At 50.7% G+C, this 21,048-nt stretch overlaps 1 protein-coding gene across 1 annotated transcript in view; it reads right to left on the bottom strand.

Moving 5' to 3' along the window:
• Positions 1 to 21,048, bottom strand: part of TMEM164 (transmembrane protein 164) — a 98,317-nt gene that overhangs the window by 8,878 nt on the left and 68,391 nt on the right. The window contains 2 exon segments of the mRNA XM_029607625.1: positions 2,097 to 2,175; positions 18,440 to 18,506. Coding sequence (XP_029463485.1) covers positions 2,097 to 2,175; positions 18,440 to 18,506 — 146 coding nt within the window.

Here is a 21,048-nt window from a genome sequence, read left to right as displayed (position 1 = left end):
GTTAGTACTCCCATGTCAACACTAGAGGGCAGCAGCTAGCCGCAGCCTGCTGGCACCTGCCCGACCCGCTAAGAGCAGTGCAGACCAGCAATGACCCCCTCATTTTTCTGAATTCCTTCTCACAGTCCCCGGAACGGCTCACGCAAGCTAAATCTAATTAGGATTTCAGGTAATTTACCAGGGCTCCCTGCTTTGAGACCCAGTGGGCAAAGCTATAGAGCTTAATGGGAATTCGGAGGGCAATGGCGTTGCATGCTCGGGTTCTGCCACAGGACCCAGCTGGGGACGAGAAAGTACATTAGTTGCGCGGCACGGTCAGAAGGGGGCCGGCGGCAATTCATGAAGATCTTTTGTTATTTATTGTTAGATGAGTTAACTGCAAAAAATAAAGTTTAAAAAAATAAATCTGACTCGCTCACGTCCTGGAGAGGCTGCTGCTACCTTGTTTGTAGACCTGATTCTGAGCCAGGGATTCAGATGCAGCAGAGCACCTGAGACTGGAAGACTAAGATTTGTGTTTTCTGATTTTTTAATTAAAAAAAAATTTCTAAGGATTATTTAAAAAAAAAAATAAAAAAATGCTGGAGGAAGTGGAGATTATTTGAATGTTTTGTATATGAATGAAAAGATAAGAACTGATTTCAACTACTGGATGAAATATATTAAAAAGCTGCTCAAAGGCATATTTAAAGAAATAATTAAAACACTGCCCAGGGTTTGCATTTTCTTTTACAGCATCATTGGCGTACAGGATCCTGGACATCCTAAGTCCACGTCATTATAACATCTGAAGACCGTACAACTGAAAGCCGAGCACGGGGAGAGTAAGGGACTTGCTCAAGGTCACACGGCAAGTCAAGAGAGGAGCTTCATATTAGGGATCTGTCTCCTGCAAACACTGAGCGGCTCTACCAGAAAGTAAACAAAACGGCCCCCGATGGAGCTTGTCCAGGGGCATCGCTCTGCATTGAACCACACACAAAAGTCTGAGGTCAATTCCCTGATGGGAGCTGGGCAAACAGCAAAGGCAGCGTTGCCAGCAACCCCTCTGGGTAGGATTCAGGGTGCGCACATTATCAGTCTGACCCTACCAAGGCCCGTTATGATGACGGCTGGCTGAAATGTGAGGGGAGGGAGCAGGATCAAGCATGGAAAATACAGAATGCTGTGGCAACGCCCGTCCTAGCTGAACTTAAAAGTGTGGGGATGGTGAGTGAAACCCCAAAATAAACAGATACATCAATAAAAACCACCCCATTACTAGGGCCACACTAAAGCAGCTCCTTCAACAAGTCCACGAGGAATTCCCTTGAGAAAAGCTGAAGGCGGTGGTGCACAGTTGTGGAATTTGCACCTGGATCTCCAGTGGTGGTCACAGCACAGCACTACCTCTCTGGCTGCACTGTGTGCATGCACGCCCAGTCAGCCTCATCCTGCTCCACCTTCCATTTCATTACACGACAAACCTTTCCCCACCCTTTCAGGCCCAGAGGTTTACAGGCTTATTTGACTGGCAGGGAGCTGAGGGTGCTGCAAGGTGGAACAGTGCTAGAAACTGCATTTCTTCAGCTGTTTCTCCCTCACACGGAGATGAAGCACAGGCTCTCTCTCATGCCCTGAGCTAATCCAGCCCACACCCTTCCAAGCCCCTGGCCATGAAAAGTGAGAAAGGGGGATGGTGGTTTCAGCCCACAGCTTGTACATTTAGCCCTAAGAATCCCAGCAGTTCATTTATCTGGGCCAGCAAAGAGCTGGCAGATGGTAGTGACTCCAATGTTACAGCCACCCCTCTGGCTCGGTCCCTGTAACCGGTGCAGTATGGCACCCACTCTGCTCATCTCTGCTTTCAGATCACTCCTCCAGGCCTGCATGCACCCACCCACCCACCCATGCACTACAAAGCCCATCTGATCCAGCAGCCACAGGAGAGGTAAAAATGGGCAGCCAGAGAGGTGCAAACCCAAACGCTCTCGTTTCCCCGATAGCCACAAGCCTTGAAGTCCAGGTTAGGCTCAGGCCACCACAGCCCCCGCCAGAGACAGGTGACAAAGCTTCCATGCTCCAGGGAAACGAGCACCGCTAAGTGAACCCCGTACCTCCTTTCCAGAGCAGGTAGAGCGGGACGACGTAGAGCAGGATATGCTGAATGTAGTACACCTCCATCTCGAAGGGGAGCTGCGAGAGAAGGGGAGAAACGAGGACACGGTCAGGGGGCCCTGAAGACCAGCACAGCAGTGCGGAAGCCAAGTTCAGAACCCTCCCCGTCATGTGCGCCTTGTACTTGATTTAAACATTAACCACACTCCATCTACAAAAGACACACACACACCCCCCAGCATGAATCATGATTTTGAAACACACGTGCAACTAGCAATTTGGGGTTTTTTTTTTTCAATTTGTTGGATGAGGATAGCTAAATGAAGACCAGCCCCTCCTTTTCAATCGGGCTCCAGAGACCAGGGCTGGTCCAGTGACTTGCCCCAGGTCAGATGGAGAACCACTGATAGACGTCAAGGCCATTACTAGAGTAGGAGGAGGAGGCAGCGTGAGGCCCTGCAGCAGGTCACACCAGGGGAGAGCGCGGGCTGCAGTCTGGGGCCACTCTCTCCAGGTCACTGCTCCCACTGGACCCAGAGGAAGGTGCAAGGGGCAGTCCTGTGGTCTGGAGGAGGCAGCCGGCCTTACTGCGAGAGCCAGCCGGGGACCGAGCCAGCTGGCAATGACCCTGTCCCCTCCTGGCTCCCAGGCAAGATGTGGGCGAGTTCGCCCATGTCCCAGGACTTTTCCTGAATCACTATAGGCCGTTCCTTCTCCCTGTGGTAATTATAATGGATTTCAGTTTCCAGGACCACATTACGGGACTAGCAGTCATGTGATCTAAATGTATTTTACTTTAGGGAAAGTATTCCACTTTCTTTATAAAAACAGGACCTTCTAAGTCTTCCTGAAAAAGAAAAAGGGATGTTAATATTTTTACTTCCGTATTAACACGGACAATATTATTACAGAATGCAATAAGAGGAACTTGTTTACCATCCCTTCCCTGAAAGATCACAGGAGCACCCAGAGAGGAAACAACTGATCATACACCACGGTGCTCACGTTTACATCCCCTGGCAGAATTTGTAAGATGCTTAGCATTTTAAGAAAACGTGAGTGACCAGACAGAACACCTCTGTTATTTTTAATGTGTTTCTAATTAAACTATTATGCATCACAGAATAGCACAATCATTAAGCCATAGCAATAAGGGAATAATAAAATGGTCCTGTTCAGAAGTTTGCAAGCCCTTAGTTCTTAATATCGTGAATTATCCCCTTTTGCATCATTGACAGTTTGCAGTCATTTTGTGATAGGTGTGAATGAGGCCCTTTATTTTCTCATGGGGTAAAGCTGTGCCCATTCCTCCTGGGAAAAAGCCGTAGATCCTGTAAATTCTTTGCTTGTCCAGCATGAACTGCAGGTTTGAGGTCTCCCCAAAGTGGCTCAGTGATGTTGAGGTCAGGAGACTGTGACGGCCACTCCAGAGCCTTCGCTTTCTCCTGCTGCAGCCGCTGAAGGTCGACTTGGCCTTATATTCCCGATCATTGTCACGTTGGGAAGTCCAAGTGCGTCCCCATGCGCAGCTTCCTGGCTGATGATTGCAGATTCTCCTCCGGTATTTTCTGATAAGATGCTGCATTCATCCTGCCATCAATTCTTACTAAATCCCCTGAGCCGCTGTAGCTCACACCTCCCAAAACAGCAGAGATGCACCTCCATGCTTCACGGTAGGGATGCTGTGCTCATAGCATTCATGCTTGTGACCATCAAGTTCAAATTATTTTGTTCCAGAAGTTTTGAAGCTTCTCTAGGTGCTATTTGTCATATTATAAGCTGTATTATGGCATGGGTACAGCAATAGGCTTTTTTCTGGCATCTTCACCATGCAGCCCATTTTTGTTCAAGTATCTCCTTATTGTGCCTGCTGAAACACCCATACCATTTTCTTTCAGAGAAGCCTGGATTTCAGTAGAAGTTGCATGTGGTTTTTTTTTGTATCCTAACAAGTTTTCCTGGCAGTTGTGTCTGAAACCTCTCTCGGTGTACCTTAATATTAACAGAACTCATAATTTTCCACTTCTTGATCACAGTTTGAACAGTATTGATTGGCATTTTCATATATTTCAAATATCATTTTATATCCTTTTCCTGATTTTACAGTTGAACTACTTTTGCTCACAGATCCTTTGACAGTTCTTTTGCTTTCCCCATGCTTCAGTAACCAAAGTCTGTGCAGCCCTAGATGAAATGCATAAGGGTTTCTCAAGAGCTAAGAAACTGATTATTTATTCACAGACAGTAATTACAATCAAACAAGGCACAAGGGTGGATATATTCCCTTCGTTGCCATGTCAACCTCTATGTATATTATCAGCCCAAATATTCAAGGGTATACAAACTTTTGAACAGGACCATTTTATTTTTCCCTTATTGCTATGATTTGTTTAATGATTGTGCTATTCTGTGATGCAAAATAGTTTAATTTGAAACACATTAAGAACATCAGGCATTTGTTTCATCTGATCACTCACGTTTTCTTAAAATGCTACACATCTTACAAATTCTGCTAGGGGGTATGTAAACTTATGAGCACGACTAAGTCCTGGAGACAATGGGAGTCTTTTTGGGTTATGAGACCTTTCAAAAGACCAATAAAAGAAATTGCAGGAGGGGCCTGTGAGGGGCAGAAAGGTCATGTACAACAATCCCTTTTGTGTGTTTGCCCTTTAAGGTCTCACAGTGCACAAATGACCTTACTGAAAAGGATCTTTTCCATAAATAAGACCAACACATCCAAGAGGAAACAAAAATGCAGGGGACTCGTTCCTGTACGGTAGAAACCGGGTAGCTCTGCGATCTTATATCAAGAACAGGCGGGCCAGATCTGCCTTGAAGTTTTTGCATTTCTACGATGTGTGTCAGGGAAGAGAAGATCAAGTTTGCGGATGTAAATTTCTGCACGAAAATGAATGAGCATTTGTACTTACAGTAGAGGACTAGGATCTTCCAATTATGTTGTTACACTGGATTTACAAACTGGGAGCAAATGCCACGTAAACCAAGGCATTCAGACAAGACATTCTCACTTTTAGTGCTGACCACCCAAACTCTAGAAGATAACATTGATTTGATGTGGTTTTGCCTTCACTATGAATGTTGCAAAAGGACATTTGGGTGGGAAGAGTCTGCAGTCCACGTCTGGCCACAGGGAGAGCCGGGAGCTTTTCCATTTGCCTGAAATAAGATAAATGATCTCTACCGGGGCACGCGCTTTGAGTGTTTTCTTAGTTGGTGCATGCCCGATTGTGATGACTGCGGTCAGAGGACGCTGTAGCGCCTTTGAATAAAGGGGAGATTACGCTTGGACTCCTGAAATTCATCTACTAGCTCAGGCTTTATTAGCTTAGATTGACTACTGTAACAGTTTATTTTTAAGTCTCCCTGCTTGGGTTATTAAGTCTCTGCAGCTTCTACAAAACGCTGTCACCCGTCATATCTGGCTGCTCGATTAGAGACCATTTAACGCCCGTTCTGAGCAGCCTGCATTGGTTACCGATTGTGTCTAGAATAAAATTTAAAATGGCCTGCCTGATCCAGAAGCTAAGAATCAGCGCTGCAACACCTTGGATTTCCATCATCCGCCTCGATCCCTGCGCTCTTCACAGCTGTGCTTAAGGTAACTTCCCCTTTAAGCAGGGTCATTTATCTTTAGTTCGGAAAAATCTGCCTATTTAAGTTGTAGGCCCAGAGCTTTGCACCTTACCTGAGGGGCTGAGGTCTGTGACTTATTGAAAGACTTAAGAAACTTTTAAAGACCTTTCTTTTAGAAGAGGCGTTGAGAGGATATTCCTATCTTCCATTTGAGCTTACTTGTTTAATTCTGATTTTTTCCTAAATCCGTACTTTTTTTTTTTTTTTTTTTTTTAAATAAAAGGTAGTTAATTTGTTGTGATTATTATTTTTTTTTTTTACACTGCTTTTCCATTGTATTTGTTTATGTCCTTTTATTTTATTTTACTATGCTGTTTCTATTCTGGTACTACTATGTATGTTTCGTCGGGAGCCGGCCCAGATAGCTTTATTTATATGTTGCCCCTAACATAACATAACAGTAACATAACAGTGGTGGCTTTGTAGGTAGGGTGGGACTCCTAAGCTCCCTGGCAGGTCCTTTCTTGACTGGGGGGGGGGGTTACAGTTGCACTCCTGGGCTCCAGCAAGTTGCGCGTTGGCGAGGGCCACAAGAAGCAGGATGGATGGGAGGGGACTTGGTTCACCAGTGGTAAAGCGCCCTGCTTTATTAACCTTACACTCTGATTGTATATTTCAGGAGGCAGGCTGCGCTGTGTAATTTCTTAGCATGGGGGTAGAGTGCAGAGGTCCAGAGCCACAGTTTCTGGAAAATGGCTCATTTGCAGGTTGTGCTCCCTTTTATTATGCTGCAGTTGCCCGTGACGGTCCTAGTTTTTCTGCATACTGGAAGCCACGTTTTCACCAGGCCTCAGCTGAGGTCAGAGGCTGCTACCCCCTTACTTAAGGAATAACCCAGACCACCTAAGAACAGAGAGAGAGAGCGAGAGAGAGAAATATGCTGAAGGTCCCATGCCAACATTGCCTCTGGCCACCTCATCCAAGGTGCAAACAAACTTGGACTTCTGTGCAAAATTTGGTTTGTATTCCTCTGTTGCTGCTGAAAGTAAGCAATTTACCTTATTAAAATAAAAAGGAAAGTTTCATAAGATTGTAAAATGAATGTTCTGAAAGCACGGGTGGGGTTTTATGTGCCCCGTTCCCTTTCCAGTTGCTAGGGTAGCCTTTAGGTTGCATCCCCCGTGCCTTCCTCAACGCCTTGCACAGGAGACTCTTCTCTTCTGACGCAGCCGCTCTCTGGTCCTGGAAGCGCCCCTGCAGAGCGGGTTGTGTTTCACTTGGGCCCGGACAGGCGTGACCCAGCTAATCCAGGTCTTAAGTCATCTCGCCATCCCAGACAGCTGCACTGCTGCTACCGAACACGTCAGAAAGTTGTGACATTTGCCCTGGGAAATGTCCACACCACCATCTGAAAAGGCCACCGGCCGCATTCAGGCTTACCCTGCACACAGGCACTAGTGCACAGCTGCTAATGGCCATCAAGCTATCCAAAAACAAAAACCTGGTCTGGCCTGCCACATCCTCCGCTGGCACCGTTCTCCTGACTCAGGTCCAACATCTGGGGCTTTGCACTCAGCTCCCTCGCTACAGCATGAGCCCTGGCGTCTAGGAACCAACAGGCAACCATGCAGGCCCGGATAGCAGCACACACACATTATTTACTTACTTAATGACATCTACAAACTACGTTCCTGATTTAAAACAAATCACTCAAAACAGTGAACAATCAAATATACAACAGATTAAAATCAGAAAACAAAGTAAACCTGCATTACAGACAAATTACAAATTGTGCTCTCTTTCCATTCCTCAGATCCTATTTTGATCAGCCCTCTCTTTCCGTACGTTTGGAGCCATCCCTGAGAACACGCTATTCTGCAGCCGGACAGCGATGAAATGCCTCGACTGGAGGTAGCTGCAGCGCAAACTGATGGTGCCATCTCTGCAACCTGCTTTTCTCCCAAGACAACCAATTTTCTAGCTGCAGCAAACTCCTTCCCCTTCAAAATTACACACAGCACTTCCCCCTCTCTCCTGAACTGCCTCCTTTGAGTTGTTCCTGCCCCCGTCTTTTTCCCAAGCTGAGTGAGAGGGGAAAACCTGCTGTGACCCGCGCCTGTGACTCCCTGAGTAGTGGAAGCAGCAGCAGTGGAAGAGCTCAGGCAGGTAACTGAGCAAGTACAGCAGAGCTGCCCACGGGGGTCCCGGCAGAGCTTCCCACGGGGGTCCCAGCAGCCTCAGACTGCACAGCAGAGCTTCCCACGGGGGTCCCGGCAGCCTCAGACTGCACAGCAGAGCTTCCCACGGGGGTCCCGACAGCCTCAGGCTGCACAGCAGAGCTGCCCACGGGGGTCCTGGCAGAGCTTCCCACGGGGGTCCTGGCAGCCTCAGACTGCACAGCAGAGCTGCCCACGGGGGTCCCGGCAGCCTCAGGCTGCACAGCACAGCTTCCCACGGGGGTCCCGGCAGCCTCAGACTGCACAGCAGAGCTTCCCACGGGGGTCTCAGCATCCTCAGACTGCACAGCACAGCTTCCCACGGGGGTCACAGAAGAGCTTCCCACGGGGGTCCCAGCAGAGCTTCCCACTGGGGTCCCAGCAGCCTCAGACTGCACAGCAGAGCTTCCCACGGGGGTCACAGAAGAGCTTCCCACGGGGGTCACAGAAGAGCTTCCCACGGGGGTCCCAGCAGAGCTTCCCACGGGGGTCCCAGCAGAGATTCCCACTGGGGTCCCAGCAGCCTCAGACTGCACAGCAGAGCTTCCCACGGGGGTCACAGAAGAGCTTCCCACGGGGGTCACAGAAGAGCTTCCCAAGGGGGTCACAGAAGAGCTTCCCACGGGGGTCCCAGCAGCCTCAGACTGCACAGCAGAGCTTCCCACGGGGGTCACAGAAGAGCTTCCCACGGGGGTCCCGGCAGCCTCAGACTGCACAGCAGAGCTTCCCACGGGGGTCACAGAAGAGCTTCCCACGGGGGTCACAGAAGAGCTTCCCACGGGGGTCCCAGCAGCCTCAGACTGCACAGCAGAGCTTCCCACGGGGGTCACAGAAGAGCTTCCCACGGGGGTCCCAGCAGAGCTTCCCACGGGGGGTCCCAGCAGCCTCAGACTGCACAGCAGAGCTTCCCACGGGGGTCCCGGCAGCCTCAGGCTGCACAGCAGAGCTTCCCACGGGGGTCCCAGCAGCCTCAGACTGCACAGCAGAGCTTCCCACGGGGGTCACAGAAGAGCTTCCCACGGGGGTCACAGCAGAGCTTCCCACGGGGGTCCCGGCAGCCTCAGACTGCACAGCAGAGCTTCCCACGGGGGTCACAGAAGAGCTTCCCACGGGGGTCCCAGCAGAGCTGCCCACGGGGGGTCCCAGCAGCCTCAGACTGCACAGCAGAGCTTCCCACGGGGGTCCCGGCAGCCTCAGACTGCACAGCAGAGCTTCCCACGGGGGTCACAGAAGAGCTTCCCACGGGGGTCCCGGCAGAGCTTCCCACGGGGGTCCCGGCAGCCTCAGACTGCACAGCAGAGCTGCCCACGGGGGTCCCGGCAGCCTCAGGCTGCACAGCAGAGCTGCCCACGGGGGTCCTGGCAGAGCTTCCTACGGGGGTCCCGGCAGCCTCAGACTGCACAGCAGAGCTTCCCACGGGGGTCACAGAAGAGCTTCCCAAGGGGGTCACAGAAGAGCTTCCCACGGGGGTCCCAGCAGCCTCAGACTGCACAGCAGAGCTTCCCACGGGGGTCACAGAAGAGCTTCCCACGGGGGTCCCGGCAGCCTCAGACTGCACAGCAGAGCTTCCCACGGGGGTCACAGAAGAGCTTCCCACGGGGGTCCCAGCAGAGCTGCCCACGGGGGGTCCCAGCAGCCTCAGACTGCACAGCAGAGCTTCCCACGGGGGTCCCGGCAGCCTCAGGCTGCACAGCAGAGCTTCCCACGGGGGGTCCCAGCAGCCTCAGACTGCACAGCAGAGCTTCCCACGGGGGTCACAGAAGAGCTTCCCACGGGGGGTCACGGCAGAGCTTCCCACGGGGGTCCCGGCAGCCTCAGACTGCACAGCAGAGCTTCCCACGGGGGTCACAGAAGAGCTTCCCACGGGGGTCCCAGCAGAGCTGCCCACGGGGGGTCCCAGCAGCCTCAGACTGCACAGCAGAGCTTCCCACGGGGGTCCCGGCAGCCTCAGACTGCACAGCAGAGCTTCCCACGGGGGTCACAGAAGAGCTTCCCACGGGGGTCCCGGCAGAGCTTCCCACGGGGGTCCCGGCAGCCTCAGACTGCACAGCAGAGCTGCCCACGGGGGTCCCGGCAGCCTCAGGCTGCACAGCAGAGCTGCCCACGGGGGTCCTGGCAGAGCTTCCTACGGGGGTCCCGGCAGCCTCAGACTGCACAGCAGAGCTTCCCACGGGGGTCTCAGCATCCTCAGACTGCACAGCACAGCTTCCCACGGGGGTCACAGAAGAGCTTCCCACGGGGGTCCCAGCAGCCTCAGACTGCACAGCAGAGCTTCCCACGGGGGTCACAGAAGAGATTCCCACGGGGGTCCCAGCAGAGATTCCCACGGGGGTCCCAGCAGCCTCAGACTGCACAGCAGAGCTTCCCACGGGGGTCACAGAAGAGCTTCCCACGGGGGTCACAGCAGAGCTTCCCACGGGGGTCACAGAAGAGCTTCCCACGGGGGTCCCAGCAGAGATTCCCACGGGGGTCCCAGCAGCCTCAGACTGCACAGCAGAGCTTCCCACGGGGGTCACAGAAGAGCTTCCCACGGGGGTCACAGAAGAGCTTCCCACGGGGGTCCCAGCAGAGCTGCCCACGGGGGGTCCCAGCAGCCTCAGACTGCACAGCAGAGCTTCCCACGGGGGTCCCGGCAGCCTCAGGCTGCACAGCAGAGCTTCCCACGGGGGTCACAGAAGAGCTTCCCACGGGGGTCACAGCAGAGCTTCCCACGGGGGTCCCGGCAGCCTCAGGCTGCACAGCAGAGCTTCCCACGGGGGTCCCAGCAGAGCTTCCCACGGGGGTCCCGGCAGCCTCAGGCTGCACAGCAGAGCTTCCCACGGGGGGTCCCAGCAGCCTCAGACTGCACAGCAGAGCTTCCCACGGGGGTCACAGAAGAGCTTCCCACGGGGGTCACAGCAGAGCTTCCCACGGGGGTCCCGGCAGCCTCAGACTGCACAGCAGAGCTTCCCACGGGGGTCACAGAAGAGCTTCCCACGGGGGTCCCAGCAGAGCTGCCCACGGGGGGTCCCGGCAGCCTCAGACTGCACAGCAGAGCTTCCCACGGGGGTCCCGGCAGCCTCAGGCTGCACAGCAGAGCTTCCCACGGGGGTCACAGAAGAGCTTCCCACGGGGGTCACAGCAGAGCTTCCCACGGGGGTCCCGGCAGCCTCAGGCTGCACAGCAGAGCTTCCCCCGGGGGTCCCAGCAGAGCTTCCCACGGGGGTCCCGGCAGCCTCAGGCTGCACAGCCGAGCTTCCCACGGGGGGTCCCAGCAGCCTCAGACTGCACAGCAGAGCTTCCCACGGGGGTCACAGAAGAGCTTCCCACGGGGGTCACAGCAGAGCTTCCCACGGGGGTCCCGGCAGCCTCAGACTGCACAGCAGAGCTTCCCACGGGGGTCACAGAAGAGCTTCCCACGGGGGTCCCAGCAGAGCTGCCCACGGGGGGTCCCAGCAGCCTCAGACTGCACAGCAGAGCTTCCCACGGGGGTCCCGGCAGCCTCAGGCTGCACAGCAGAGCTTCCCACGGGGGTCACAGAAGAGCTTCCCACGGGGGTCCCAGCAGCCTCAGACTGCACAGCAGAGCTTCCCACGGGGGGTCCCAGCAGCCTCAGACTGCACAGCAGAGCTTCCCACGGGGGTCCCAGCAGAGCTTCCCACGGGGGTCACAGCAGGCTCAGGCTCTAGAGCTTTTCAGGAGTTTCTGTGGTAAGAGGAAGCCTTGCCTGAGGAGGGGTGAGGGCCACGGCACAGTCTGCAAGCTTCTCTTAACTCGCAGGCTCCACTTGCCGATCACTGTCCAAGCAGGAGGGGAAGGGAGGGCTGAGGGTGCAGGGGCCAGTGGAGATCCACCCAAAGAAAACGTCTGTCCCCGCACCAGCCTGCTCTCTCTTTTCACCACTTCTTACCCTCTTTTGGTCTGGGCTCCAATGGAAAATGATGCCACTGATCCTGGGCTATAGGATTTGGGAGAGGGGGGGGGGGGGGTCCTGAAGGAAGGAATCAGATGGAGGAGGGGTCTGAGGATCAGCTGGAGAGAAACTGGATGGAAAGAGAGTGAAAGAGAGTGAAAGACCAAAGATGAACTGGAGGCTGTAAGAGATGATGGGGGGGACGGGACGAGATGAGAGCAGGGATGAAGGTGGAGCCTGGGAGCTGAGAGGGGATGGGGATGGGCTGAGAGAGGATCAGTTGGGGGTTGGGGAGGGAGGAGATCAGTTGGATGAAATGAAAGGAGGAATGGGGTGGGGAGGTGAGGAGCTGCAGGATGTAAGGGGGGGGGGGATCAGCTAGGGGCACAGGGTAAGAGAGCAGGTCCTCTGGAGAGGCTGAACAAGGGGAAGGTGAAAGTGGAGGGATGGAGGGGGAAATGCACCCCTGCTAATTGGTTTTGGGGTCACTCTGGATTAAAGTTTGGGAAGCCCTGCTGTGCTACAAGGATTTCTGCTGGAGAGCTGCTCATGGTGATAAAGGAAGGGGACAGGACGCAAGGGCACGGAGAGGGATCCAGGTGTAGTGAAGAGCTGAGGGGAGGCGCGGAGGGAGGAGCAGAGGAAAGAGGAGGAGCTGTGAGAGGGGAAAGAGATGAACGATGTCACCCAGTGAAGAACAGCAAAACCAGAGAGACAAGGCCAAAGCACTAGCAAGCGTTCACACCGAAACTGTGGCTAACCCCCAACCAAACTGGACTTCATTTTCCAGTGCCAAAAGAGCCATGGAGAGGGAGGGTAAATTCATGGGTGAGAAACGGAGGATCAGAACGAGCAGTAATTATCTGCAGAGTGGGTCGCTCTCCTTAAAGCTGGTGGCATACGGGAGCCAGAGCCTCCTGGTGCAACACAGGCTTGTCAGTTAATTTCAAAACTCACTAGAAATGTGTGCCATTAGGCTGGGGACCCACATGGACCCATCACCTCTCCCTCCCTTTGGAAGATGGGGCTTTCAAGTGCTTCCCTAGCTCTTTTGACCACGAGTCCTTTCCATGTCCACACTGCCCGCTCCGTGGAGGTTGGCGGACCACACATTTTTGTTAATGTAGGTGCGCCTTGAACTTGAAAAGGTTGGGAAATTCTTAGTTATTCTATTATCATTCTTCTCTTCAATGGACCCTTTCCATGAAGAAATATTTCCTGGCATTGTTCCTGAGTCTATCCCTTGGAGTTTCATATCATGAACTCCTAGTTCTACTGCTTCCTTTCCATTGCAAAAAGGTTTTTCATGTGCACCACTAATATTTTTCAGGTAATTTGTCTGTTTCGTATCTCCCTGTCTAGCCTCCTCCAGGGTATACATATTTAAGTCTATGCCTAAGTCTTCCCATGCAGATCATATGCCATATTGGTTGCCTTTCTCTGGACCACTTCCATCCTGACAAGACAATAGCTAAAGCCAGAAGAATGCTGGGCTGTATAGAGAGAGAGGAATAACCAGTAAGAGAAAGGAAGTGGAAATCCCCTTGTACAGGTCCTTGGTGAGGCCTCACCTGGAGTACTGTGTTCAGTTCTGGAGACCGTATCTCCGAAGGGACAGAGACAGGATGGAGGCGATGCAGAGAAGGGCGACCAAAATGGTGGGTGGCCTCCATCAAATGACTTATGAGGAGAGGTTAAAGGACCTAAATATGTATATCCTGGAGGTGCAGGGGAGATATGATATACAGACCTTCAGATACCTGAAAGGTTTTAATGATGCATATTTGACAAACCTTTTCTGCTGGAAAGAAATCAGTAGAACTCCAGGGAGGGTGACTCAGAACTAATGTCAGGAAATATTTCTTCATGTAAGGAGGGTGGAGGATGCCTGGAATGCCCTTCCAGAGGAGGTGGTAAAGACAAAAACGGTGAAAGAATTCAAAGGGACATGGGATAAACACTGTGGATCCCTAAAGGCCAGAGGATGGAAATGAGGAAAAGAGCGCATGGGGGTAACTTGCTGGTGTGGCAGTTAATACCGTTAACCAATAAGCCTTATATTTGTGATGTGACTCCAACATTGCTCTCTGCTTAAACAGCAAGAGATAACGGAAGTTGGACTCAGACAGCAACCAACAAGGGCCCTGATTGATGATTTGGGAAACTAAGTATGGGGGTAACTTGTATGGCACAGCAGATGCCACCCCCTGATGTTACCATTATGGGGGAGACCTCTATGGGGCAGCTGATTCTATCATAAGCTTGCTGGGCAGACTAGATGGACCATTTGGTGCTTTTCGGCCAACATTTCTATGAATCCTTTTTGAGCTAGAGTCTCCAGAACCAAGCACAGTACACTACAGGAAGGTCTCAGTTATGCCTCTCTGGACTTAGTCGCTGTCAAGTCATATTTGCTCCCTTCAGATCTCTCAGACATCACTCCATGGTCTCTCTCCAAGTCTATGCACATGAGATGTCCAACACTCCTCAATCATGTTCAGCTCCTTTAGATTACTGCACCCCAAATGCATGAATCAGCACTTCTTGGCGATGAATCCCAGTTTCCAATCCTCTCAACCACTCCTAGAGTTTTCTTGGATCACTTCTCATTGTCTACTGTTTCAGGTGTGCCTCTTCCGTTGTAGATCATAGCGTCATCTAACCTCTCTGCAATATCACTTACAAAGGTACTGAACAAGACAGGCTACGGAACCCATCCTGGAAGCGTTCCATCTCCTCAGAATACGTTCCATTTACCATTACTCAGCAATGTCTGTCAGCCAACCAATCCGTACTCTATTCCACCATCTTGGGACCCACTGGAATGGGGGGGAGGGAACAAACTGGTGTTGGATTGAGTATGGGAACTTCATGCTTAACTACCAGGATTGGAGGGAATCACTAGAAGAGACAAAACCGGACTTGGAGGGGAGATATCCTAAAGTGATCCAGCAGTATGGATCAGACAAACTAGATAGTTTTTCAGGGTCAATTAGTCTTTAGTAACATAGTAGAGAATGACCATTAATGTTTTGTAATACCTAAAAAAAACCCCCAAAATCCCCAAACCATAAACTGACAAATGAATGAATGAAGTGAATGAGTATTGCCAGAAATCAGAAGTCTGCCAGCGAGCCTGACCTGGCCAGCCACTGTGAATAGAAAGATGGTAAAGTGACTCTGGCTGGGAGAGAAGGAAGCCTTCTCACCCTTAGTGACCTGCCCTGCAGTGGTCCACCATCCAAACAAGGATGCAATGACCCGGGGGCCCGGATAAGTAATCTCCACATAGTACCGCGGCTATTGGCTTTTCTCCTAAAATAGAAAGGCGCCAGCCTCTGAAACGTCATCAGCTGCTGAGCAGCACGTGAGCCAGGCTTTTCTTCCCCGACTACAGAGGGACTCGGCCGCCACGGCTCCTGGCAGCTTTTCTCCATTTTAGCCCTGCGAATGCATCGAGAGAGAAAAACTGGTCACATTTGATCGCGCTCGCAATCAACCCGGATGCTTAAAGCTGCAGCCAAACTTCCCAGTATTTACTGGAGAACCATGAGCCCCTGTGAAAAGCAGCGTGAGTACATTTATTCTTGTAAATGTAGATAGGTTCTTGCACAGTTTAAGAAACAGAAATGGAGGATGATAAAACAGGCCACCAGCGTTTCCTCCTTTAACCACAAGGAAATAAAAATAATTCTAGGGCAGAGCACCACAGCAAGAGTCAGCTCAGGAACCAAGAGCCCACGGCTCCTGCCCATCCATAGTTTTGTGCTCGAAGATATTTGGAATTAAATTGTCTACGAAGCGCAGGTTAAAACTGTGCACTGCAATTCAGTGCCCAGCTTAATGCTAACTCTTGATGCAGTCAGCTAATGGCATGGCAATGCATCGGGAAGGGTGCACCCAGCCTACGCCAAGGTTGAACGCTCAGCCTGGATGGTTTCCTCCTTTCTGTGACCTGAGCTTTCTTCTGTAAGAGTTTTGACAGCGGATAAGGAGGATGAGGCCCATCTAATCTGCAAGGTTTCATTCCTGGTGCAATGCCACAAAAGCCCAGAGGTTCACAACCCAGTCCTCGAGATTCACCCAACCAACCGTGTTTCCAGGATCTCCACCATGAATGGAGGCAACGCATGCAAGTTCCTCTCATGAGCATTCATGGTGGAGACGCGATATCTGGCTTTACCCTCACATTTCTTTCCACACAAGAATCCTCTGGGCTTATCCTACGCTTTTTTGAATCCTGTTACTGTTTCCATTGCCCCCTACATCTACCACCCTTTCTGATACTGCTCCCAAGGATGCACCTTTGCAGCCTCCTAACGAAAAATATGATACAGACCTTCAGATTCCTGAAAAAGGGTTTTAATGATGCACCATCGGCAAACCTTTTCTGTGGGAAAGAAATTAGTAGAACTAGGGATCACGAAATGAAACTCTAGGTGGGACGACTCAGAACCAACGTCAGGAAATATTTCTTCATGGAGAGGGTGGTGGATGCCCTTCCAGAGGAGGTGGTGAAGACAAAAATGGTGAAAGAATTCAAAGGGGCAGGGGATAAACACTGTGGATCCCTAAAGGCCAGAGGATGGGAATGAAGAAAAGAGAGCATGGGGGTAACTTACTGGTATGGCAGTTACTACCCTTAACCAATAAGCCCTGATACCTCTGATGCTTCCATAAGCTTGCTGGGCAGACTGGATGGACTGTTTGGTCCTTTTCTGCCATCATTTCTGTGTTTCTGTGAATGTTCCAGAGCATTCTTTCCTCCAAAAAAGGTTATCTGGTGCCTTTGACTTTTTTTCTTGCCCCCTTAAGAACATAAGAAAATGCCATACTGGGTCAGACCAAGGGTCCATCAAGCCCAGCATCCTGTTTCCAGCAGAGGCCAATCCAGGCCATAAGAACCTGGCAAGTACCCAAACACTAAGTCTATTCCATGTAACCATTGCTAATGGCAGTGGCTATTTTCTAAGTCAACTTAATTAATAGCAGGTAATGGACTTCTCCTCCAAGAACTTATCCAATCCTTTTTTGAACCCAGCTACACTAACTGCACTAACCCGAGTCTCGCCTCTCCTCTAGGGTCTAACACATTTAGGTCCCGAAGCCTCATCTCACTGTACCATTTCTGTAGCCCTTCTACGTTCTTTTGGAGGTACAACCCCCAGAACTGGACACAATACTCTAGGTGCAATCTCACCAATAACCTCTACAGAGATAGGACCACCTCTTTTCTCTGCTGCTTATGCTTCTCCCTACACAACCCAGCATCGCTTTGGCTCTGGCCACCGCCTTATCACACTCCCTCTGCCTCGAGATCATCAGACACAATCACCTGGTGGGTGATCAGCATCTCTCACCTTCCCCAAATGTGATTTTTATCATCTTCAAAATGCTACTTTAAAAAGTGAATGAAGGGGAGCAGGCAAACAAAGCTATCTCTGGAATAAAAAAAGCTGAGAGAGTTTCCCCATTACAGATTGTGTCTCAAGGCAGCAATTATGAGGAACCTGTTGCCCTATAGGGCAATAAAGATGAGATAAGAACTTATGTAAATAATGGCCGAAGGGATTCAGTTTACTTAACAGATTAACAAGGCAATAATTCAATGGAAAGGCTTTGTTTATAGAGTGTAGGAAATGTTTATCAGACCTAACGGAGAATAAAAGGACTCAAAGAGCAGAAGCTGCTGCCTGCTAAGAACACAAAAGTCCTATTCAGGGAGGATTTTCTCTCATTCTCTCTTCTGGGAAAAGACCTTAATGAACCTGAGCTGAAGGCTGCGAGACTCTCCTGTGCAGAGGAAGGATGGATGCAGACCATGTTTAGAGATGTCCAGCCCCTTCATACTACACCACCATACTACGCCACCCTCCCTGGCGTCGCGCGCCGGGCGTCACGCGCACGAAGGAGCGCAACAAAGGGGCCTGCCCCTTTGTTTCGCCCCTTCGTGTCGCCCCTCGCTCTCCCCTCGCAGTACCCCACAAGCACCGTACCAGTGCTAACCCAGCGCTCACCCTGCAGCAACCATCCAGCGCTCACCCTGCAGCAACCATCCAGCGCTCACCCTGCAGCAACCATCCAGCGCTCACCCCCATTCCTACTCTCTGAAGCCCCTCTTCTCCCAATTCATCCTCTCCTCCTCCTCTTCAATCCCTCTTTGTTCTTGCCTTTAATGTCCTGTACTTGAGCGAAACAGCAAAATGTCCTGTACTTGAGCGAAACAGCAAAATGTACCAACCTTTTAGATGTTCTTTAAAAACCTCTTGATTTACTGCTGTTTGATTGTATGTCTTGGTCATGTCAACAATTTGTAAGCCGCCTTGAGCGCTCCAGAACCATCAACCCGCTTCATAGCTTTCATTCCTGGGTTGGTTGGGGCTGGAGATGCTGCAAAGCTACCCTGGTGAGGGAGTCCCCGTTATCACAGAACAGCCAGACTTAGGGTCATGGTGCATGGCCCCAGGCCAAGGACCAACAAAGGCACAAGGCCCTAAATCCCAGGCCAGGGTTAGAGTGAGTGGAAAGCCCAAAAGGAGCACAAGAAAACTGCCTGGAGAAAAGAACCAGAGCCAAATAAAAGGAGAAGGAAATTAAAACGGGATGAGGAAGAAAAAAAATGGATCAGATTACTCACCAGTCGTGTATTGAGCACCGGGAAAAGCAACGCTAGAAGAGCCCCGTTCAGCATGTGCATCTGCAGCCTTTAAAGAAAAGGAAGAGCAGTCACCAACTGGAGCAGAATAAACCAGGTAAAGACAAGGTTCCAGTAAACAAACTGTCAAAAGAACGAGAGAGTACCTAAAACGTCGCACGAGTTTCAGGTAAAGTGCCCACAGCAAATCCAGCACCCGGAAAGCACACATTCAGGTGGCAGTTTATTTTTGTGGGAGGGTTTATTTGAAAGAAGTTCTTTATGAAGTTGCACGATCACCAAATAGCAGGTTAAAGAGGGGCTGCATATGGTTTTCCACCATGCCAAGCCCAGGCATGTAGCATATATGTATGTATGAATCATTTATACCTCTCACTCTTATCAAAGTTTTAAAAACTAATTTCAAAGTTCAGGCAAAGAAACAAGAAAAAAAAAACCCTATAGCCGACATGTCTAAACCCTCCAACGTGTATTTTGGGAAGCTTCCAACATTCTAGAAAATTTCCCCACCTAAGAATAATCGTTTCCATACAACGCAAATCCTCCGTCCTAGCGAGCCGCACACGGCACCTTCCATGAGAAGCAACCGCACAAGAGGCAGCAGTCAGACAAAATGCCTGCCTAAGTTACACTGCACTGCTGCTCGGCAGATTCAATATATAGTTTCTTGGATCCCATGGAAGGAGCTATTTAATTCTGTCTTCTACCATTGTTAAACAGACATTTCCAGCACAGGTAAGCCCCAACCTCCAACCATTATCGGAGGTACATGGGAATATTTTATGGAGTCCACCAGAGTTAGGACCCAGCTGTAAAATATCTGGTAAGGAAGCCCTCAAATTTAAGACAACTGGTTCCTGAAAACTGTGTCTCAAGTCAAAACACTGCAAGTCAAAGTCGATTGTCCCATAAGAGCAATGTGGTTCCAGCACAGGACCCAATCCCCTACTTTCCCCAGTATAACCCAGAATTTAGGAATACTTAGTTCTGTAAAAGCAGAGAATAGTTTACTTTTGTTTTTAAAGAAAAGTGCCCAGTCCTGCCGCCTACAGGACGACACACTGACCGCTTTTTCTCAGGAGAGCTCTTCCTGCCCCATGGCCAAAATCAGAACAACGTGAGCCTGGAGGGAGACGCTCGGGCAGCAAAGGCAAAACAAAGTGTTGCAAGTTGGATACTGGGTGCCAATTTAGAAATGTAACTGAATCGCACAATGAAAGGCCTCAAGCAGAGGACGACTTCCAGAATGTTAGATGAAACAGATTTTAGCCAACTTTTGTTCCATTTGTTTCCACTGCTGTTGCCGTTTTGCATTCACTTCAGTCTCCCATTTAACTCCACAGTCATTTGTGAGAGCAGACGAGCCTCACGGGGCAGTGATTAAACCGAAAGTCAGACCTAGTGCAGCGTCCCGCCTCAAGCACAAATCCTCCACCAGAGCAGATTGTGCCAAGACTTTCTCTCTTTTTTGTAAAGAGAGAATCTAGAATGTGTTTATTAGGAATAAAAATGTTTCTCAAAGCTCACAGAGATTTATCTCAATTAATGGTCCAAACCTCGCCAAGCCACCTTCCTTCCAGTTATTACCTACTTTGGAGTTTATTCCTGGTAGAAATAACAAGATAGAGAAAATGCTCTGAATAGGAGTCGATATTTAGTTTTGGGGCGTTTTCTCCACCTTCCCCCCCTCCCCCCCAGAGATGGTAGACCTGGGCCTCTCTGGGGGATTTCTCGCCAGCCTGAGGACTGGATGGGTGACTCCTTTGAGGCCATCCTGAACCTCTGCAACGTCTGCAGGCCCACACCTGGGAAATGTCAGTGCAACTTGCTAAGATGCTAGAAATACCGAGGCCGGTAACTCAGTGCATTGCAACTGGACCCAAAGGGCACTGCAGTCCACCTAGAACAACTGGAATATCGACGGTGAAATATCGCAAGCACTGGGAGTTCTAGTCTCAATTTTGTGGTGTTTGGGAGATCTCTCAAGGTATTTCTTACGCATCCATTTTTTTCTACTATACAAGCTTCAGGACAAACCGTAGGTTAATGGAAATGTGAAAAATTATGACCTGCCATGTATGCGCTACGTGGGTCTGCAAGTTATTTTCAAAGGGGAACCGTACCTGCGGAGTTTGCAAATTGCATGCAGTAAGGTATACCTGTGGAGTTCAAAATCAAATAATCCCCGAGCCTACTTCACACCTTCCACGACCTCTCCCCATCCCCCACCTTCTTTTTTGCCAAGGCTAGAAATACATACGCTGCACTTCCAGCTCCTGAGGGGATACTGCTTGGTTACTGGGACAGATTTCTTTGGAGGTTGCCCTCTAAATGGAACACAGTGCAAAGAACACCTCATAGCAAATACGGCACCAATACTTATGGAAATGGCACATTGTTTACTGCATCCCACAACTCTCTGAGTTAGGTGCGGCAGAAAGAGGGCCTTGCTGAGGCCAAGCTTGACCGTGGCCTCTGAGTGCTAGCCCAGAGGCAGCAGATGAAGGCCAGGTTGAGATGAGCAGGCATCAGCGAGTGGTAGCCCAGTCAAGGCACCCTACGGACTGGCAGCAAAAGCTTGGAGCAGGAGC

Source organism: Rhinatrema bivittatum, chromosome 6, assembly GCF_901001135.1.
Source record: "Rhinatrema bivittatum chromosome 6, aRhiBiv1.1, whole genome shotgun sequence".
NCBI lineage: Eukaryota > Metazoa > Chordata > Amphibia > Gymnophiona > Rhinatrematidae > Rhinatrema > Rhinatrema bivittatum.
This window is presented reverse-complemented; position numbering and strand designations above follow the sequence as displayed.